This window comes from Malania oleifera, chromosome 4 (assembly GCF_029873635.1).
Source record: "Malania oleifera isolate guangnan ecotype guangnan chromosome 4, ASM2987363v1, whole genome shotgun sequence".
Lineage (NCBI taxonomy): Eukaryota > Viridiplantae > Streptophyta > Magnoliopsida > Santalales > Ximeniaceae > Malania > Malania oleifera.
Window position 1 is genome coordinate 38,866,593 of NC_080420.1, and position 23,592 is coordinate 38,890,184.

General features: G+C 33.5%; 1 protein-coding gene across 2 annotated transcripts; it reads left to right on the plus strand.

The window, feature by feature from the left end:
* Nucleotides 1-5,103: 5,103 nt before the first annotated feature.
* LOC131153568 (ninja-family protein AFP3-like) lies at nucleotides 5,104-11,553 on the plus strand. Of its 2 annotated transcripts, none has more exons than XM_058105961.1 (2): nucleotides 5,104-6,727; nucleotides 10,925-11,553. In XM_058105961.1, the coding sequence occupies exons 1-2, from the start codon at nucleotides 5,974-5,976 to the stop codon at nucleotides 11,335-11,337; spliced, it is 1,167 nt and encodes a 388-aa protein (XP_057961944.1). In that variant the 5' UTR covers nucleotides 5,104-5,973; the 3' UTR covers nucleotides 11,338-11,553. The 2 variants fall into 2 exon arrangements, with proteins under 2 accessions (XP_057961944.1, XP_057961943.1); XM_058105960.1 differs by having other exon boundaries at nucleotides 5,406-6,727; nucleotides 10,913-11,553.
* Nucleotides 11,554-23,592: the final 12,039 nt, after the last annotated feature.

The window sequence follows — 23,592 nt, forward strand, 5'->3', positions numbered from 1 at the left end:
TAATGGTCAGGAGTTTAACATGCCTGATTTTTACAATAGTCATGGCATAATACATCAATTATCCTGTGTTGAAACACCTCAACAAAATGGTAAAGTTGAAAGAAAACATCAACATTTACTTAATGTGGCTAGAGCTTTGCTTTTTCAATCCAAATTGCCATTTTCTTATTGGACAGATTGTGTGCTAACAGCCACACATCTTATCAATAGAACCCCTTCTTCTATTCTTCAAAATAAAACACCATACTTTCTTTTATTTCAAAACATCCAACTTATAACTATCTCAAAGTTTTTGGGTGTTTGTGTTTTGCTAGCACACTCACTGCTCATAGAGGAAAATTCCAACCAAGAGCTTCGAAATGTATTTTTCTGGGTTATCCCCCAAATGTAAAAGGGTATAAACTTTTGGATCTTGTTACTCTCAAAACTTTTATTTCCAGAAATGTAGTTTTTCTTGAATCCATATTTCCTTCCATACCAGATACAATTCATACACCTTTTGTTTTTCCTAATTTTCCCCAATATTTTGATTCTTCAAAGTCCACTCATTCTTCAACTTCTATTACACATATTCCCCATTCTGAGGACACTTCCGTTGAACATACTCATATTGATACTCTCAGAAGATCTCAAAGGATCAGAAATCCTCCTGCATACTTAAAGAATTTTTATTGTGGTAATATGGCTCAAACACTTTCAGCCTCTCAATCATCTTCCAATTGCAGCTCAGCTTCTGTTAAAGGTAATCCTTATTCTATTCTTCATTATCTTTCTACTTCTCAGTTATCTCCTAAATATAAAACATTTGTTGCTGCTGTTACTTCCACTTTCGAACCTCACACATTTAAATAGGCTATTGTTCATCCTCAATGGCAAAATGCCATGGCAGACGAACTTAAAGCTCTTGAATTAAACAATACTTGGGATCTTGCTATTTTACCGTCCAATAAGACTACAATAGGTTGTAAATGGGTCTATCGTGTAAAGTTCAATGCTGATGGCACAATCACTAGGCATAAAGCCAAACTAGTGGCCAAGGGCTATACTCAACAAGAAGGGTTAGATTTTTTTAATACTTACTCTCCTGTTGCTAAAATGACAACTGTGCGAACATTACTTGCGGTTGCTGCTATAAAACACTGGCATTTACATCAATTAGATGTAAATAATGCCTTCTTACATGGAGATCTTAATGAAGAGGTATATGCAATTACCACCAGGCTACTCTTCAGCAAATGACCCTCGGGTATGTAAACTCAAAAAGAGTATCTATAGATTAAAACAAGCATCACGCCAATGGTTTTCCAAGCTATCCACCTCTTTGCTGCAAATTGGTTTTACTCAGGGAAAATCAGATTCTTCTCTCTTTATCAAAACAACTCCCTTAGCTTTTATAACTTTACTCATTTATGTTGATGATGCTATTATTGCTTTTGATAGTATTGATCAGATTAATGAAGTTAAGAAATTTCTCCATGATTCTTTTACAATCAAGGATCTTGGTGAATTAAAATACATCTTGGGTTTGGAAATAGCCAGATCAGCTAAAGGCATTGCAATATCTCAGCGAAAATATGCCCTGGATATTCTCCAAGATAGTGGTTTCTCTGGCTGTAAACCAGCAAATTTTCCTATGGATTCTACTCTGAAACTCAGCACTACAGATCTCTCACCTTCCCTAACTGATCCTACATCATTTCGAAGGCTTATAGGTCGATTGTTGTACTTAACTATAACTCGTCCTGATATTGCTTTTTCTGTTTAAGCATTAAGTCAGTTTACGGCTAATCCAAGTACACTTCATCTTCGAGCTACTGAAAGAGTTCTTAGATACATTAAATCTACACCAGGTCAGGGTATTTTTATGTCTGCAAACTCATCTCTTCATCTCAAGGCATACTCAGACAGTGATTGGGGTGGATGTTTGGATACTCGCAGAAGTGTGACTGGTTTTACAGTTTTTCTTGGCGATTCTCTTATTTCCTGGAAATAGAAGAAGCAACCTACTGTCAGTAGATCATCTGCTGAGTCTGAGTACAGAGCTTTAGCTACAACTACATGTGAAATTCAATGGCTTCTTTATCTGTTAGCTGATTTGCATGTTTCTCATCCTCAAGCTGCTTTATTATACACAAACAGCAAACCAGCTTCTGAAATTGCCTCTAATCCTATACATCATGAAAGGACTAAGCACATTCAGCTGGATTGCCACCTGGTTTGAGAAAAACTGCAAGCAGGCCTCGTCAATATAATTCATATTCCTTCTAAGCACCAACTAGCTGATATCTTAACCAAGCCTCTTGGTTCAATCCATTTTCATCATCTTATTCACAAGATGGGAATGATAAATATCCATTCTCATCTTAGGGGGGGGGGGGGTGTTGGAGCTTACAAGATGCTTGGAGCAAGATTAAGAACCAAAACAAAATACATAAAGCTGTTATAACTAATATGTGTAGTTAGATTAGTTGTTCAATTGTTGTTATTGTATATCTATATAAGAAGACTACTTGTATAATAAAAAGACAGTTCAATTTTTCTAATGAAAGTAAAGATAGTTGATTCTTTCTGCTTGCTTCTCAAAGGCATTCCTATATTTTACAAAAGCAACAAATTATTTTCTAATTTTAAAATTCGCATAAAAATTAAAAAATAGAAAAGAAAAGAGGGAGAAGAAGATGGGTCCTAATATAAATAATATTTAGGTATATTTTTTTTCATATGTTTTTATTCAGATTAATTGTACTCATATATATGTATTTCGATAATTAGTTTTGACAATAGTATCATAATTTAACACATTATTTTATATTATTTATTCAACATAATTGAAAAATATTGATAAATTCATATGAATAATATAGTATGATATAAATTGATTTGTGGAGAATCAATTTAAATATAAAATTAATTGAAAACAAATAAAATAGAGATATAAATCATAAGAATATTGAATGATGATTTGAAATGTAAAATTTGAGTAAAATTTAAATATTTTAGTCTATAACATATGCAAAGTCGAACACTTAATAAATTATACGTGTTTATGTATTTATATATAGTTGTAAATTTTTACTACTAGAACTTTATAGTGAAAGGAAAGTGAGAAAACAATCACTTATTCTAATTTTAATGTATATAATATATGTAAACAGAAATGTAACACGGTATGTCAATATATAAATTTTTGTAATTTTTAATAACATTAATTAAAAGTAATTTTATAATTTTATTGGAGAAAAATTGTATTGTATATATTATATTAAATATTTTAAAAATATTTCCAATCATTTATGCTAATTTTAATGTATATAATATATGTAAACAAAGATATAACACAATATATATATTTTTAATTTTCGAATAATATAAATTAAAAATAATTATATACTTTTAGTAAATGTAAATATAAACAAATAATGAAGAAAGTAGAAACTAATAATGTGAATTAATTTTATAATATAAAAGTATTGAAAAAAAAAATTAATGCAAAGTTATTGAGTTAGTATTATTTTTAAAAAATTATTTAGTGAAATTCATTATTTGTCTAATAAAAATAGAAAAAATATTTCTAAAAATAATTTTGTAAAAAATTAATGAAATCAATGTAGAGGAGGAATTCAGGCGTGTGGAATAAAAAAAATAATTAAAAAAATTAGTGGGGCTTGCATGGGAGGGAAAAAGACATAATAAGGGTTAAAAACTGGTGGGGCCATGTGGGTCTCGCATTTGCCAAAATATTTTTTTTTAAACATGGGGACCCTTCTAATGCAAAAGACATTGCAAAAAAAAAAAAAAACTAGCACTATGTGTAACCCTAGGTTGGAACTCAAGATTTAGAAATCATATTCATATATATATATATATATATATATATATATATATATATATATATATATACATATCATTTTTTTATTTTTAATTTTCTAATAATGTAAAAAATTTGAACATATTTGTAAAAAAATTAATTTATTTAAAAATTAAAAATATTTTTTTTAATTGTTAAAAAATATATTTTTAAAATTTTTTTAAAAAATTATTATTTTTATTTTAAAATTATATAAGATAGTCTTTAATAATATATATATTTTATTTATTCGAATATGATTTTGTGTTGGTATATTAAAATACAAAAAGAGGATGAGAATAGAATTCAATAATGAAATGGAAGAAAAGTGTAATGAAATAAAAAATTATAATATATATATAAAGTTATAGAGGCTAATTCAATTTTATTTCATTCTGTTAAATAATTTTTTTATGTAATTTGAAATTAAGATGACATTTTTTGTCTTAATATTCCCTAAAGTAATTGATTTCAATTTTTTTTATTGTTCATTTTTATACAATATTTTGAAATTAAAAAATTAATTTACTTTTTTTAATTTATTGAAAAATTAAATAAAAAGTGGAAAATATTTTTAGCATTAAATGACCCTTAAAAATATATTTTTTTATTTACATATTTTTATATAAATCTTAAAATTTGAAAGATAATATCTATTTCATTATTATTTAAATTTTAAAAAATAAAAAATAATTTTTAAAATTGAAAAATAAATTTTGACAATTATAATTATAAGGTTTTTAAGTAATAATAAATTTTTAGGTCTAATTCTGAATAAAACTAGTAAGTTAAGTTTTTATTTATTAATAAAAAAATGTAGGGCCAATCATATACTCTTCTAATTTGGTGTTATTTAAAGATTATTATGTTTTTTATAATTATTTAAAAATTTTAAAAGAAAAAATTATGTTTTTTCATGCGTCAGTGCATCATATCAAAGTTCAATTCAAGTAGGACACGTGTTGTGATTTGATTTTTGAGACTTCCGGAGTTCATCACGAGACATGACGTCATGGGGCCAGGTGTGTGGAATAGTTGCCCTCTCAGCGTTTGTTCGACGTGAGGACCCTCATCCATTTCGGCACGTGGGTATCCGTATGAGACTCGGACACGTGGCAATCACGTCAACACCGATTTCCTTTACTCCCCCGCTTTCCGCTTTTATAAAAGAGCAACTTGGTTGGTGGGTCCCACCCCAATTAAGCTAGGGCGTCTTTTTTTTTTTTTTTTGAGGGGACCATGTGCGTCGCCCCGGCCTCTCCTCTCCGAGTAATACCCACTCACCGCCTTGTCGTCGTTGATCGCGGTCAATATTGCCCTGCCACCTAACCCCTCCGGTGAGCCGATCGACGGACTTTGGGCATCCACGTGTCGCAACCTTCGCCGTCAGGAACAACTGCCCGGCGGGTCTGCGAAAACAAAAGAGCCAAAATGTCGCGGCTTTACGAGGCCAAGGCTTGTGGGACACGTGGCCGAAGCACCACGACTTAAGCATAACGGACACGTGGCCCGTTTTTGGAGCTTTAAATTTCGTCTCGACACGTGCTTTTACAGAGAGTCATTGCCCTTGTACGACTCATCGTCCCAGCAGGACGTCACACGTAAATTAACGTCAGACCACGTGTCGCGTTACTACTTCTCCAGATCGCCACTTGTCCGTCCCAGGGTTCTTTCGCTCTCTGCTGCGAGGGTATTTTCGGTATTTTGTCCGAAAAATTTATTCTCTCATCCCTCTCCTCCCTCTCTCTCTCTCTCTCTCTCTCTCTCTATGAACAAACTCATTTTTGGTTTTCTGATTTCGTTCTCTTTGTTTTCTGTGTTTTGTTCAACAGTAATAGTCTAGAGTCTGTCTTTCTTGCTTCTGTTTGTTAATTTTTTGTTTCCTTCGTAGTTTTATTTGTTTGATTCTCCGGCGAGTTTGGCCTTGCCGGCTACAGCTTTTGTTGGACTATTCCTGTTGCGATCTGGTTGGTTCTGTTATAAACGGGTTTCTTTTGGGGTTTCTAATGGAGAAGTTGTTGATAATCGATTTTATGGATGTGGGTTTCTGTCCGATGGATCAGAGAGTGGCTGTGACGTCGGAAAACACGTAGTTGCTCGACTTGCTCTGTTCAAGTTTGGTGCTTATGGAGGGGGCCGACGAGGCGAGAAACAAAGCAATGGAACATCTTTCTTGGAAATTGGAAAAGTTCCCGAGAGATCTGCTTGAGAGATTCATGTCTACTAATCCGAACAGCCAATCTGATTTCGCGGCGGGGAGCGAAGCAGAATCAGAGGAGATTGAGCTAAATCTTGGGCTCTCCCTTGGGGGTAGATTTGGGGTCGACAAGAGCGCGACGAAGCTAATCCGGTCGTCGTCCGTCGCCGGTGCAATAGCGATGTCGAGAGTCGACGAGGCTGTGACTGTGCCACCGGTCGCCTATTCGGGGCTCATAAGGACCTCTTCGCTGCCGGCGGAGTCAGAGGAGCAGTGGCGGAAGCGGAAAGAGCTGCAGACATTGCGGCGGTTGCAGGCGAAGCGCCGGCGGTCGGAGAAGCTGAGGAATTTGATGGCAGAGAAGGAGGCCGCCGCCTGCCAAGAAGAAAGGAAGGATTTTGAGGGCCAAGTTGGGATGAGGTCAAGAGATAAGCTCGAAAAGGAGCAGCAGCAGCAATATATGACGTCGGCTAATAGATTTAGCTCTCCGCCGGCGCCACCGTCTGGGTTGCCTACTTGGGCATCCGCCGCTGGGATTGATCCGAACGCCGAAGGCAGGGGCGGCGTTTTGGGTTCTGGTACTAGTCTGCAAGGATTTCGGCAACCGTCTTCTCAGGGCTCAGCAGAATCGCAGGGGGGGAGTTCTTCTGGGACGACTGAATTGGAGAGTAAGCTTGTTCAAGGTAGTGCATTTTTTAATTCCCATTTTTATTCAAGTCATCCTGTCCATTGAATATGTACCCAATTTGGTAAAAACTTGTTCTGTATATGAAGATTTCTTGATTCTATTTGTTTTGTTACTGCAAATTTTTTCCCTTTTTTTGGTTTTAGATCAAGTATTCTCATTGCATTTTCTATGTGGGTTGGTTTGGATTTGAGAGATCTAGGTTTTGTCTAGCATTTAATGAGCTACTGTACATAGTTTCTCCATAAACTCTTCCGCCTGAAAGTTTTCTCACTTTCTGGGTTAGTTTCTATTTTAACTTCTGATATTCCCATTGTTATTATTCAACATGTGTATATTTTTATGCATCCCCATTACTACACAATCTTTTGACTCAAGACACGTTCTTTCGTTCTTGTCTTGCTGCCTTGCACAGTCTGGGAGTTTTCACTGTTAGATAAAATCTATCTTCTTGTATGTAAAAAGTCATAAGAGGCTAACCCTTTTTTCCCTTTGCGTGCTGTGCCATATAAGGCTCACTGTGAATAGGCATGAAGATGTCCACTGTCCATGTTTTACACGATGTATGATTTTATGAGGATGGATGCTACTGCTCTAAAAGAAGTCTATAAAGTGGAAAAAAAAATAGTATTGAAAAAGATTGATCTATAGTTTGGAATACAAATAATATCATGGTCAACAGGAGCAAGAGGTGACGATTTTTTCTTGTTTCATTTATGGCAGTGGAACCCCAAGGCATCCTGCTATAGTGTGTGAATAGATAGTTTAATTGGTGGAAGCTCTCTTTTACTTATTCAAGTTTGGGCACCCTTTGTGGGTGAACCAAAGCATAAATTCTATTTGTTCCTTTGATTAAAAAAATATCTATGATTTTTAACTTTGTGTACTACATGGGCTGTTGGGCGCATCGAAATGATTTGATTCAAGGTTGAAAGGGAAAAAGTGGAAGAGGTAGTCCTAACAATTGTGGGTTCAGGTGGTAAAATAGATCTAGCAAACAAATGAATGAGGTGCTGAGAAAAGCACATTCTTGCCAAAGATTTATCAGAGCAGCTCACAGTAGAAAGGAATTGCCAAGAACGGCTAGTGTAGTTTGCCCCAGTTGTCCAGATAATTATGTTCTTCTTGGATGTCTGTTCTTCTTGGATGGGATCATTTTGCTCAGTTTAGTTGATTAACTTGACTTGTACTTGCCTTAACCTGTCAGCCTTTGTCGTCTTTGTGCGCATCCTAGAAGGTTTAGTAGGTGTTGGAGGCCATTGATTCTACCGCTTGCCTGCATGTTAGCATTGGGAAATTGAGTTTCTGCATGACTAAATTAGTAAATAATTTTTTCCTACAAGAAGTTATTTGGACGATTCTAGCACCTTTGGCCTCTTGCCACCATTTTGTATTCTCTGCTTGCATTAGTTCACTGCTTAAAATGATAAATTCTGATTATATTCTGGTTCTATTCCTAGGGTTTGCAGAATGTAACTTATGTCTTATTGTTTTACTTCTGTTTTCATTAATTATCTGCACCTGAGAAATATGGCATCCATATTTTACCTGCCTAAATCATAGGTTGCTTCAATTTCTGAAATTTTAGACCCACTGCAAACTGTAAAATGACTTGTTGCTTGAGTTTAGAGACGAGCAAGGCAATAAATTTATTTGAGTATACATTTGGAAAGTTTGGGAAAGCATTTGTAAAGCTGTATGCATCTCTGTTGAAAATTTGGACAAACAAGGAAATTTGAGAACTTCGAGGAATTTTGCAGACTTGGTACAGAAGTAGAATTAATAATTGTGTTGAAAAAGAGTAGAAATTAGCCATTAAAATTTGGATCCGTGATTGGATTGTCAGATCTTCTTTGGTACCCATACTTCTAAGATCAGAACAAAATCTCACACTATTAATGATGTTTATTAACCGTTTCTATTGGCCTTAGTACCTTAATTGAATCACCCCACCTTCTTCCTTCTCTTAGGAGAAGGTTTTCATTCATGGATGTTTGTCATTTGTCTCATAATATAAGCTATATGCCTTCGTGCATTCTTGATGAGCTGTCCTATTTTGAACATGTGATGTGTCCAATTTGTAGGTGTATGTCCTACTCCTTTTTGTTTCTCAGAATAGTTGCCAGTATTTAGTGGAGTGGAAACGCATTCCAATTTTGAATGTTGTTAACAAAATGGGAAACTTTCCATGTATGAACATAAAAAGAATACCCCGCATGTTTGGTGCTTTTTATATTTTGTTTTGCTGAAGCAGTCTAATTGACTAATGCTTTAGATATTTTTCTATTATGTATACTTGCCGCAATGCTGTATGCTACAATATTAACAAATGCTACTCTGATGAATTCTGTGTGCATTAATCATGCTTGAGATAATATAGGTCTTTCCACATTTGTTATTTCAGCAGCATTTTGTTCTGCATGTTTTAAATAAAAAATTACTGCTTTTTAAGGAAATGCCTTATTCTTCTGCTTAATAAGAATAAAACTGTAAACATTGTTGTTATGGAAGGACTGCAGAGTCGCATGGAAATCGCGATAAGTCCATTAATTTTGCAAGAAAAAGAACCAGAATGAGCTGCACTTCCCTGACAACATATAAAAACCAGAAACTGCTGTTTTTTGTGGTTTTCCACAGTGTGTGTGTGTGTTTTACCTTGGGACCCCTTAGTTTCAGTTCCATATGTACTGGATGCTTTAAACAGGAAGGAATAAATATATGAATGGCAACATAATGCAGTCCATCTGGAATATGTTCAACATGTGGTATCCAATGAATGTTGTATAAAAGGATGTGTCATTGTAAGATTGAAATGTTAATGGTATTGTATTTTGTAGGACTGCATTTTTCTTGGATATTGCTGTTGGAAACGTGAAAGTGGATTTTCTCTGTGTATGTATACTGCAAAAGAAAAATGCTTGGTATGGATCAAATGTGGATATCTGTATACATATAGTGCATGTGACGATCAATGCATTGCAAACATGTGAGTAAATATATGTATGTCTATAAATGAATGAACTTTGATTGTCTATACCTTTATACTTGATTAGATGGCTTTTAGAATTTTAAGTTAATCAGATCTATTATGGATATGTCTCTCACCAGATCAAAGGAAGCAAATGACTTTTATGCTTAGTATTATCATTAACAGTTTTCAAACAAAAAACACTTTTATTATTCATTGTGAGAATTTGCCACTAATTTAATTGTGGCAGGCCTTTGGTGCAAGTTTTAAGGAATTGCAGTTTTGGGGATGCTGGTCACCAAGGGAGTTAGAGATTCTTTCAATGCTTGTAAGAGGTTAATTCTTCTTTTTGGACTTGTCATCAGTGGCCATCTGAGTTACTGAGTCATGTCAAACACCCACAGATAAATGCAAACTATTATGCATTCTGCATGACATTCCAGTGAAGGAATTGACTGCCCTAAGTGCATAAAAGTAGCTCCTGCTGCTTTGGTAGGTCTAGGCTGTATAGTTTCCCAAGTTTTGGGCACCGGTTATGTGATTAAAACCTTTCAAGCTTGTGCCTCTCTTTACATTCACTCTCTCTTTCACTCTTTTGTTTCTTTTCTATTCTTAGGGTGCACACTGACTTTAAGGTAACCTTAGGGTAGCTTTTGCACAATACCCAGACAAGAACCCAACCTCCCCATGTGAAGTGGACAGGCTTCCAGCCACTCTCTCTCTTCTGTTCTATCTTTTAGTGAAAATATAAGTGACGCGGAATGCAAAGTCTACATGCAGCCTCAATAACATCTCTGCAATTGATCTTCGGGGAACTCTTTTAAGTCCCAGAAATTTTGAGTATTTATTTTAATTTTATTTTCTGCATGTTAGTTTCAATTAATTGGTGTTAGGAAACCCATTCCTTTGTTTGTCTTGGGTCTCAGGGCTGCTAAGCCTATTTATTGATTCAGGTTTTGGGAATTAATGAACTAAAGCTTTTTGAGCATTTGTGCTCAGACATATCTGGTCCTGCATAAATTTTAAATTCAATGTACCAGTTGCATAATTGAGGGAGGTTTTTACTGTAATACTGCAAAATGTAGCTTGCAGACCCATCGGTGCTTTGCACCTATATCATTTACTTTCAGGTTCAAATAAACATGCGCGTTTAATGAAGCCAAAAAGAAGGAAGAGAGAAAAGATTATTGGTCTTATTGCTTACTACTATCTTAGTTTTCTTCACAGGATCCAGTGGTTGTGCAGAAGCAAGAAGCCCTTCTAGCAATCAGTCGATGAATGAGCGAAGCAATCAGGAGGTTGTTGGTTCTACTGGGACAAAGATAAATGAAAATGCATGCAATACTTCCGGAACCCATATACAGAATCCATCTAAAAAGTCCAATTCTGCAGAAAATATGAGGAAGGAAATTGGGATTGATGCCATGGAAGATATGCCTAGTGTTTTCACAAAAGGAGATGGGCCTAATGGTAGAAGAGTGGAGGGAATCCTATACAGGTATGGCAAGGGAGAGGAGGTGAGGATCATGTGTGTTTGCCATGGCAGCTTTCTTTCTCCGGCCGAGTTTGTCAAGCATGCAGGCGGCAGTGACGTTGCTCATCCACTTCGGCACATTGTTGTAAACCCTTCCTCATTGTAATGATCATATGCTCATGCCATCCCTTCCACAAAAAGGGGGACAAGGTAAAAAAAAAAAGAAAAGAAAAACTAGAAAAATGAAAATTTAATCTTTAAAATGTTCAGTAGTTCTTTTCATTTATTGTTTTTCCTAATTTTTTCTTGGAAAAAAACTTCTTTGTGTTAAAGTGATGTTCATGTCTCCAAGGAAAATGCTTTAATGAAGTAGTTTCAGATATATCCGAGTATTGTGTTGCAATTTAGCCGACAGTGTTCTTCCCTTCCTGCATGTGGTGGTCTTATGTATGATTATTAATTGTTATTGATGCAATTATTATCATCATTAGCAGTTGGATGAGTTGCTGCAGGCTGCAGGCTGCAGAACAGAGTGTGTTGTCTTTGCCTTCAGGAAATCATTCGGAGGAAGCAGAGACACAGAAAAATTTTAGATTTTTGTGAGGTTTTGTTCTTAATGAAATAGGCACGAAGTGGCAGCTGAAATGTAATCCAAACATTCTTTTGTTCTTTTTCGCCCCTTTGTTACAATTGAAACAGAAGCAATCATTCTGCTTAGAAAAGGGCATGGTTGGGCTGAGGGGTGTCTGTATTTGGCATTGCTAGCCAAAACCAAAGGCACTGAAACAAAGTGAAAGGGAGGAGAAACATCATTTCAAACCGCAAAATACTCATTTGTTCTTGTTTTTGTTTTGTTCCATGGGCGAGTAACTGTAAAATGTTTGGTGGGTCTATCCAAAAGCCTAAAGGAAAATAATCCATCTTCCTCTCTTCCAAGCTTGTTTTGTTCTAGTTTTTGTTTTGTTACATGGGCATGTAACTGTAAAAGGGTTGTCATCTATCTTCCTTTCTGCTAAGCTTGTTTTGTTCTTGTTTTTGTTTTGTTCCATGGGCTGGGTAACAGTAAAAGTCTTGGAGGGTCTATCCAAAAGCCTAGAGGAAAATGATAAGGGCCACTTAGCCAGATGAGATGCCCTAATATTTGTTGCATATGTTTTGCAGGTTAAAGATCATGACAGATTGAATTTCTTGACAATAAAGAAATTGAGGACTTTGGATCTTGGTTCCTGACATCTCAGTAGCACTGATGCCCTGGTTAAATCTTTTGCTTGTTATTCATTCATGATTTTATCCATTCATAGACATTATTGCCTAGATGCCTAGATAGTGTTGGGAGTTGAGTTCAGATTTTAGATTTGAATTTGTGAAAATTTAGATGAAATTTTATATAATTTAACATTGTGTTTTGTCTAAGTTTGAATTTTACATGGATACAAATCTTGAAATTCATCCCCTTCAGGAGGCAAAGCCTTGAAAAAATGTGTCCTGTTAAGTTACGAGTTCTTAAACTTAAGTTTGAAAATAGACCTCTTGCTCATGTCAGATCAAAGCTTAGGGCCAAGAGGATGAATAATGCAAAAAAGAAAAAGAAAAAGTTGATATTAAGTATTATGTTTGGAATGACTAAAACATATATTATATGGATTATTATGCAATATTTCAAAAAAATTATAGAATAAAATAATATATTAGAAAAAGTTAGCTTTAAATTTTTAAAAATAAAATTTAGGTATGGCATATTTGATAAATATCTTTTTTAGCTTTTAAAAAATTAGAGGTCAGATTTTTTTAGACAGCTTTTAAAATTTACTAAATTTAAAATTAATCTTTTTTCTAATAAATTATTCTAATCCAGTAGTAATTTTTAGATATTTAAAATCATCCATGCATTAATTATTTTTTTTTAAAGAAATATTCGTATTGGTGTTTTAAAACATTTTTAATCATCTTTAAAACTTTTTACCAAGTCTTTTAAATGTTTTCAAGGACCTTAAGACTTTTGACCCAACCCGTTGATCTAGCCCACACAAAGGCCCGCCGCTCACTAAAAAATATATGAAGGCCTTGGGCCCATTTCTTTTGTTTAAAACAAGCCCACTATATATATATATATATATATATATATATATATATATATAGGGCTAGGGACCAATAATTTTTAAATTGAAAGGGCATAGGCCCAAATTTTAACCAAAGCCCAATTCTTTTAAAAAAATCAAGGGCCCAGGGCCTTTCTTTTTTCTTTTCTTTTCTTTTTTTTTTTTTTAAAAATGAGTCCATTTTTACATGGCCTTGGTTCCATTTTTTTTTTTTAAAACCTAATTTTTTAATATAACAAGGCTCAGGGCCCAAATATTTAACCCACTATTTTTTTTAAAAAAAATAATGGGTTAGGGCCCAAAATTTTTAAAACATTCTTATTTTTAAAACAATAGGGCCTAGAGCCCAAATTTTTAAAACTCATTAATTTGAAAACAACCAGACCCAAAGCCCAACTCTTCAAAACCCAACTCAGTGGGTTGACTTACTCTTGAGTTAACTCGACCCTCACTCCCGAATCAACCCAAATCCCTAACTCGATGAGATAATTCACCCCCAAAAATCCAATAAACAATGTAATTCAAAACTCTAACACACAACATGATCAAATCTAACTAAACAAACAGAAATAAAATTTCATGGGGGGAACTTATCTTTGGAGTACCTCACAATTCTCAACTCCCCAACTCATTTTCAACTTGCAGAAACCACAAAAAGAAAAAGAAATAAAAAAAAATTAGATTGAAAAGCAGAAAAAAGAGACGAGAAGAATGTTTAGAAGAAAGCAAAAAAAAGAAAAAAAAGAAAAGAGAGAAAGAGAGAGAGAGGAGAGAAAATCTTCAGAAGAAATGAGAGAAGAGAGAGAAAAAGAGGAATTTATATGAGGGCTTAGTGGGCCACGTGTCACTACTGTAGGGTGACATGTGGCACGTTTTGGTCCAAGTACTTTGAGGGTGACGTGGTTGCATCTGGACCGTCTGATCTGTGTTTCTTTAGATGATTGGATTGCTACCATATCAGCAATTCATGTCCCTTCCCCTAGGTCATTCAGAGACTGCCACGTGGTAGGGTGACGTCATGAGTGGGACATGTGTCACCATCCGTATGATGACACGTGTCACAATCTCAGCCATCATATTTTTGTTTTCTCTAAATGGTTGGATTGTTGTCACGTCAACAATCCTTATCATTTGTCTAGAGCCACTTAGAGATTGCCACATGGCAGTGCATGTTGACATCACCCTACTACAAAAAAAGGAAATGAGTAATGCCACGTGGTAAGGTGACGTCATGCTGACATCACCTTACTATATTAAATTGAAAAAAAAATTAAGATGCCACGTGTCACCACTCTGTGTTGACATGTGACCACACTTCTTTAATTTGGTTGATTTGGTTCAGATCGGCTGAACCAGTTTGCTTCCTGAACCATTTATTTATTTATTTTATTAATTTAATTTTTAATTAGTTTTTTAAGTGAAAAAATAATAAAAAAAGAAAAAAAAAATTATAAAAATCAAGAAATAATGGGGAAAAATCAGAAAAATTTGAGGTTCATAAAATAGAAAAAAATAATATTTTTTTGCCTGTTTCAAGTTGGAAAAAATAAGGAAATGTCTTTAAAAATCCTAGAAAATTTTAGAAAATTGTCGAAAAATTCCAGGAAAATTTCTACAAAATTTTTTAAAAATATGGGGATTATTTGACATTTTTTTCTTGTGTGTGAACCTATAATTTTTTTTGGAAAAAAAGGGCAATGAAATATTTTACACTTTACCTGTATTAGCTCTGGGAGAGATTTATCTAACAAGATCCCTCGTTTGGATGTCTTATTCGACATTCCTAAAGCACACTGAGATTTTTAATCTCTTGATAATTTTGTTCATTTATTTATTTAATTTTAAAATGATTTTAATTAAAGGTTATTAAATTCAATTTGGGGATAATTCATAGTTAATTAGGTACTGTTTGTCGAACGGGTATGTAGGGGGTGCAAATACCTTTCCCTTGCATAACTAAACTCTTAACCTCAATTCTGGCAAAAGCAGACAGAGACTATTGGTTCCTTGATCGAAGTTTAATTTAGTGACTAATCAAATGAGTAGTAATTAGATGTTCTAATCGTATTAATAAAAAAAATATGTTAGTGGTGACTCCATCGTCGCGACACATAAATTAATCTAATTAAATGGTGACAACTCTTAAGTAGATCGCATAAGCAAATCCTAATTATTTTTTATTTCGGTAATAAATTCTTGTTTTCTCAATTTCTTATTTAGGAAATCATTGCATCTTTTTTTGCCTCTCATGTTTTTAAATTTATATAATTTTTAAAATAATCCTAAAAATTGAAAAAAAAAAAATAAAAATTGACCTCAAGACATAAATTGAGTGCAAGACTCATTGGTGACAACTCTTAAGTAGACCATAGAAGCAAATCCTAATTATTATTCCTTCCCATAATAAAAATTCTTGTATTATTAATTTCTTATTTAGGAGATAAATGCATTCTTTTTGTCTTTTATGTATTTAAATTTATATGATTTTTTTTAAAATAACATTGAAAATAGAAAAAAAAAATATTGAGTTCAAGACATTATATCATCTTATTTGCTTGAAGAAAGGGAAAAAATAAATTAAATTACAACAAATAAATTAAGTTACAAATAAAAATAGATACAAAATTGTGAATATATATTTACTTGAAAAAAAAAAAGAATATAAAGTTGACATATAAGTAGACTAACTCTTTTTAGAATGTGTCTTGTGGTTTACTTGGTGAATTGTCAAGGATACATCAATGAGTGGGAGACAATATTTTCATCCTTTCGATTTGGTGCCGTCTGGGTGGTTTCAAAGGGCATGCCCAAGTAGGAGTTTTGAGTTATCAAACGAAAAAAAAAGATAAATAAATATTATATATATATATATATATATTATATCATCTTCTTTTCAAAATTAGTAAGAAAAATATATTTTATTATTATTTATATTGTAATATTATTGTGATGTGGCACATAGTAAAGAATTAAAAATTAACTTTTATAATCTACCTATAAACCAAAAAACCTACTGTTGAAGTATTGGGGTTTATAAAGGGAAAAGTTGGAGTATATATATATCATCTTCTTTTCAAAATTAGTAAGAAAAATATATATTTTTATTATTATTTATATTGTAATATTATTATTTATATTTTTATTATTTATATTGTAATATTATTGTGATGTTTCACATCATAAAGAATTAAAAATTGACTTTTATAATCTACCTATAAACAAAAAAAAACCTACTGTTGAAGTATTGGGGTTTATAAAAAGAAAAGTTGGAGAAAGATAAACAAAGTGCATATATCTTGGCGAGACATATAGGCTCATGGTTGTAGAACCTAATGGTTCAATTGAACATGAAAGATAATGAAGCCTACAGATTAATATCTTTAATGAAACATGACTCTTCCCTTTATTCAAACCAAAGAATTTCAAGGAATCAAGCATAAGAGTGTTCATGGTTTGTGCTGGATTCAAAATTCCAATCAATCGAATTTTTTCGATTTGAAAAAAAATCAATCCTAAGTTGAATGTTTGAGGATTCGATTTGGATTGATATGATTATCGAGTGGGTTGCGTCAAATTGATGATTTATTTATCTTGTTTAAATACAGATAGAAAAGACCAAAAAAACATAAAAGAGTATACGTACGAGTTTTGTCAAACATAATAACATAACACGATATATTACATTAAAAACCCTATTTATACTAGTGACATTCAAGTTAAATATGTTAGATTAGTAGATTTCTCAATTTTTCTTTTAAAAAAACAATAGCACCCATGTACAACAACATAACATATATAATAAGTGTTCTACAAATTTTAATTTTGCAATGACAACTTTGAAAGTAGTGAAAGGAGTATTACATATGATGTCTAACATGCATATTATGAATCACATTAAATAATAAATGTAAATATGCCTATTGTCTTCTTAAAAAATCAAAATGTCATATCCATAAACATTCGTACAACAAAAATAGAACAAAAAATATATAAATTAACATATGTTAAAATGTGACAATATCATAGTCCATTTTATGTATTTTTCTTAGGTCTCGAGCAGTTGTAGACTCGTATTAAATAATTTAGTTTTCACATATATGCATTAGAGGCAGTTTAGGTTAGGTTGGATAGATTATAAATTAAATCCACAAACCATCCCATTTAGTTGGGTTTTGTAAAATGAGAAACTATCAAATGAATTATAAAACATCCAAAATCAATTTTTTGGGTTGGTGCAGTTCGAATTGGTCAAATTAGGTGGGTTGGGATGATTGTCGAACACCTTGAATCTAGCGCTTAAGGATTCAAAGGAGTTTTTATGGAAATTCTAAACTACAAAAGAGGAGAAGAGATGGATTTTCCATCAAGAGGAAAAAATTCTTTTTACTTTTCAAAGAAGGAAAGAAAAAGTCATATTTTTTGCATCTTCTATAAGAAAGGAGATTTCAATAGCCATATATATGGACACTCTACATTTATTTGTCTTTTAATAAAAATGGGTCTCACATGTATGATATTCTGTGAGAAAGGGAAAATTATACAGGAAATCTATGTCTCTATAATGTTCGTATGTTTGTTTTCTCCGATGTAAAACACATGACCACTCCTTACACATTAAATGTTATTAAATGTGAAAACCATCACTACATGTTTTAGATATTAGATACATGGACACGTGGACGGACATGTGCCTTGTATAATTTCTCACAAGGATGAGAATAGTGCAAAGCACCATTCATGCATGCACATGAGTTACTCAACCCATGCATCTTTTGCATAATATAACACTTTGATGACACAATTAAAAATAAATTTTTAGATTATCTTCATTGGTTTTGACTAATACCATTACATTTGATGTCAAAGTCACCTTGAAATTAATGCAATCTGGATGAATCTCACATGGAGGTGTAGGTCTCACAAGTGAGGCGCGACCATTCTAAAAAGGGTGTTAAATATCATATAGGAGAGTTCTTTACAACTAGTTATAAAGGAGTAATTTCTCAATAACCCATCATGGGTGTTATCTCCCATTAAGTAAAAGTTAACCCCATGCTAATTAAAATTTAAATGCCCGTGAATTGTACAATATTTATAGCATATCCTGTGTCATATTAACACGAAGGTTGAAACTGTTGTGTCGGGCACCCCACTTCTGACAAACACCAATACTACAACTATTGCTGTTGAATATATAAGAAACTAAAGCAATGCAGAAACTAATAATAAAACAGTAAAAAGAACAAGATAAGAAATTAACGAGGTTCGATATGGAGTTACCTATGTCCTCAGGCATCGACGATCAATCCACTACTTTTTGACAAAGTACAACTTTTAGGTGTGTTTTACAAATGGAGAGTTGAGCTCTTTATATAATTTCAACCTCAAGTCCAAAAAACACTTCTCTCTAATGTGGAACAAATAATACAAAAAAAGCAAAACAATTTTTTATACCAAAGTAGAACTATTCTACCAATGTGGGACAAAAAACAACAAATCTCTACCTTGATGATAAATTCAACAAATTAACATTTTCTAGAGTTCCACATTATCGGCGCCTTCTAAAAATATTCAGACTTGCAGGATATTGATCAAGTCTAAACAATATTTGAACTTGATTGTTGTCATAATCTTGGTCAATATATCTGTGGGATTTTCAGTTGTAGCAATCTTCTGAAGAAGTATCTTACCTCCATCAATAATATCCCACATAAAATGAAACCGAATGTCGATGTGCTTCGTTCATGCATGGTAGACTTGGTTCTTTGCCAAATGAATAGCACTTTGTCTATCACAGAATACAACAATGTGCTTCTAAACAACTCCCAAATTTTCAAGTAAACCCTGCAACAAAATAACTTCCTTAATAGCCTCTGAAACTGTCATGTACTTTACTTCTGTTGTAGACAAGGCAATGGTAGACTGTAAGGTAGACCTCCAACTCACTGGACCATTAGCAAATGTAAAAACATATCCATTAGTTAATTGACGTTTATCTAGATCACCTGCAAAATTAGAATCCACATATCCAACAACACATTGATCAATAGTATTATTTTTCTCAAATATTATACCAACATCAATCGTATTCATAATATATCTCAAATTCCATTTCACAACTTGCCAATGTCCTTTACCCGGATCATGCATATACTTGCTCACCATACTAATAGCTTGTGAAATATCAGGTCTAGTACAATCCATTGCATACATCAAACTACTAACAACACTTGCATAAGGAACCTATGACATATACTTACATTCCTCATCTGATTTAGGAGATAAAGCCACACTAAGTTTGAAATAAGGAGCAAGAGGAGTGCTTACTAGTTTTGACTGCTTAGACATGCCAAAACTCTGTATTATCTTCTTCAAATACTATTTTTGAGACAAACTAACTCTTCCTCTTATTCTATCTACGAATTTCTATGCCAAGTATTTTCTTTGCTTCACTAAGATCTTTCATCTCAAACTCTTGATTTTACTAACTTTTCAACTTATTGATTTCTTCCCTATTATGTGAAGCTATCAACATATTATCAACATACAAGAGTAAATATATAAAAGATCCATTTTGTAGTCTGCAAAAATAAACACAATGATCATGTTTATTTTTGATGTACTTCTGACCCATCATAAACTGATGAAATCGTTTGTACCACTATTTTGGAGACTGTTTTAAACCATACAACGATTTACCCAATTTACATACCTAATTTTCTTTTCCAGCAATCTGAAATCCATATGGCTGAGTCATATAGATTTCCTCTTCCTAATCACCATGTAAAAATGTAGTTTTTACATCGAGCTGAACTAGTTCAAGATCAAATTGTTCTACCAAAGCCAACAAAATTCGAATGGAAGAATGTTTAACAACTAGAGAGAATACCTCATTATAATCAATGCTTTCCTTCTGTGCGTAGCCCTTAGCTACCAATCTATCTTTGAAGCAAACATTATTTGCATATGGAAATCATTCTTTCTTTACATAAACCCATTTGCAACCAATTGCTTTCTTAGCCTTGGGCAGTTGGGCTGACTCCCAAATCTGATTCTAATGAAGAGACTGCATTTCTTCATCCATCGCTCTTTTCCACTTTTCTAATTCAGAGTTCCTTATTGCTTCTTTGAAAGTGTAAGGAACATTATCATCCACAATTGGAAGTGCATAAGCCACCATATCAGTATACCGAGCAGGTTTTCGAATTTCTTGTCTTGGCCTCTGAGAAACAATTTATTCTTGTTGCTGTGAAGATTCTCGAATTGAAATCTCCTTTTTTTGTACACTATTCCCCACCATAATTGGAGAGTTACATTGTGTAGTCTCATTTCTCACTGGATTTCCCAAAATTGTCTCAACCTCCACCTGTTGTTGAGTACCACTGGTCTTTTCTTTAACTCGTGACTCCTTGCGTATTGTTTTTTTCATCATCGCAAGTTCATCAAAAGTCACATCCCTGCTTAAAATCATTTTTTTTTTTTGTCTCTAGACACTAAAGATGATATCCTTTGACTCCTGTACTTATCTCTAAGAATATTGCTTTCTCAACTCTTGGATCCAACTTAGATTCTTTAACATGATAATAAGCCATAGTACCAAATACATGTGAAGAATTATAATTTCTAGCAGGCTTTTCAAACCAAATATCATAGGTTGTTTTTCCCCCTATTGTAGATGATGGTAGACGATTGATGAGATGACACGCATATCTAACAGTCTCAGCCCAAAACCTTTTGTCTAACCCAGCATTAGACAACATATATCAAACTTTCTCTAGCAAAGTCCGATTCATGCTCTCTGCCACCCCATTCTGCTGTGGTGTATCTCGAACTGTGAAGCATTGAGCAATACCTTCATCTTTACATACCTCCATAAATGGGTCACTCGTGTATTCACCACCATTATCTGATCTGATCCGTTTAATCTTTTTGCCAATTTGAGTTTCAACTAATTTTTTCCACTTAAGGAAAATATCACACACTTCATTTTTATGCTTCATAGAATACACCCAAAATCTTCTGGAAAAATCATCTTCAAAAGTGACAAAATAATGCATATCACCCAACGAAACCGTTTTTGAGGGCCCCCATATATCTATATGGATGTAGTCTAAAATACCTTCAGTCTGATGGATTGTAGTGCCAAATTTCACTTTAGTCTGTTTTCTTAGAATGCAATACTCACAAAATTCAAGTTTGCACACCTTTGCACCCTTTAACAAACCTCGCTTAGCTAATTGTTGCAAAGAATTTTCTCCTGCATGTACTAATCGCATATGCCATAACCTGGTTGTATCTGAACCTGCATCTTTCTCAGAAACAACAGCTGCTGAGCCAATAACTGTACTACCTTGTAAATAATACAAGTTATTTTTCCTTATTCCTTTCATCACCACCAGCGCACTTGATTTAATCTTTAAGGCTCCATCTTTCAAAGTGATAGTGAACCCTTTAGACTCTAAGGCACTCAATGAAATCAGATTCTTCTTTAGGCTTGGAACATACCTAATATCAGTCAAAGTCTTAATAGTTCCATCTTGACATTTCAAATGTATTGATCCTATTCTAATTGTTTTACAAGAATTATCATTTCCTATAAAAATAATCCCACCATCTAATTCTTCAAAATTAGAAAATCCTTCTCTATTGGGACACATGTGATAGGAACAACCAGAATCCAAGATCCACTCATCGAAATAATGTGACGAAGATGTTCTAATAAGAGAAAAATTTGACTCACTTCCATCATCATTGGCTATATTGGCATTAGAATGTGCTTTGCACTTATTCTTCTGCTGTACTTTAGGCCAATCTTTCATCTAATGCCCTCTCTCACGACAAAAGGCACATTCATCTTTAGCAGGTCTCCTATGAGATTTACTCTTCCCATGAGATTTACTCCTCCTTCCAAGCATACGACTTTGAGAACGTCCCCTTATTGTTAGTGCTTCTGCTATTTCCTTATGGACCCTTTGATCCTTCTTTATGCAATCGGTACTAATCAATACAGTACAAAAAACATCATAAGTAACTTTATCTTTTCCATACAATAAAGTGGTGGTCAGATGTTCATAATTATCAGCGAGATAATTTAGTAACAATATGGCTTTATCCTCATCTTTCACCTTTTCATCCAAATTTAACAAATTGGCCAAAATTTTATTAAAAGCATTTATGTGGTCATTAATCAAAATACTGGGTTGATACTGGAAGCCCTGCCTATAAATAGAAATAGATACAAATGTATCTTCTCGTCGACGAAGTCTCTTTAGTGGTTCGTTGATGAACCCACGTGTCTTGTCGACGAAGCCCTGCCTATAAATAAAGCTTTCCTTCATTTCAGCGAGAAAATTTGGGATTCTTATCTCTCTTTCTCTCTCCAAAAAATGGATCCCTAGCCTTCTTTCTTTGATTTCGGGCTAGATTTTACCTGGTTTGACGATTCGAAACCACCACGAGGTTCATAGGATCATTCTCTGCAAGGCTGTAGGAGCTAATCGTTGGTTTGAGAGGTTTGGGAAACATCCCAAAATCAGGGCAAGTGAGTTATTTTGGGAATTTCTTAACGAATATTGTTATTTGGAGTCTAGGAAGTATTAAATAAGTATTTTTCTTAAGATTTGAGTCAATTAGGATTTATTTTAATTAAATTAGAGTTTTTGATTTAGGGTCAAAGTGAACGCCACAGGTATTGGTTCAGGGATCCTACCGGCGTAGTTCAAGAGTTAGGTAAGGGGAAATTGTATAATAAATAAGATTTTATGAAATTAAAGGTAATAAATTATGTTATATTTATGTTTATGTTTTGGTGTGGATTATTAAAATGCCAACTATGTAAACTATGTTTTCTGAGACCATTTATATAGCTATGTATATGTGGAAATGAATTGATGAAAGTGAAAGGTATTTTCTGGAAAATTATGTAAGAAATGGAAATTATATTATTAGTATTTAAATGCTAAATGTGGGTTGACTTATTTTACAAGGAATATGTATGAATTTTACTATTAAATTGTGTGGCATGAGTACATGTAAGTTCTGTGCAAATATGTGTTAAATGTATGAGATGTAGGTTAAGTAAGTAATGCATAAGAATGAAATATGATATGAACCATGCTGCTTGTATATGTTAATGCAACCATGTAAATGTAAGACAACTAAAAAGAGCCGTGTTAGCAGATTCTAGTGCATTTCTATGTGGACTAATTGATGACAGTTAAAAGGAGCTGTGTTAGTAGATTTTAGCGCATTTCTATGTGGACTAACTGATGATGGCTAAAGACCAGCTGTAGTATGAATGAATGAAATGAAAATAGAATGAT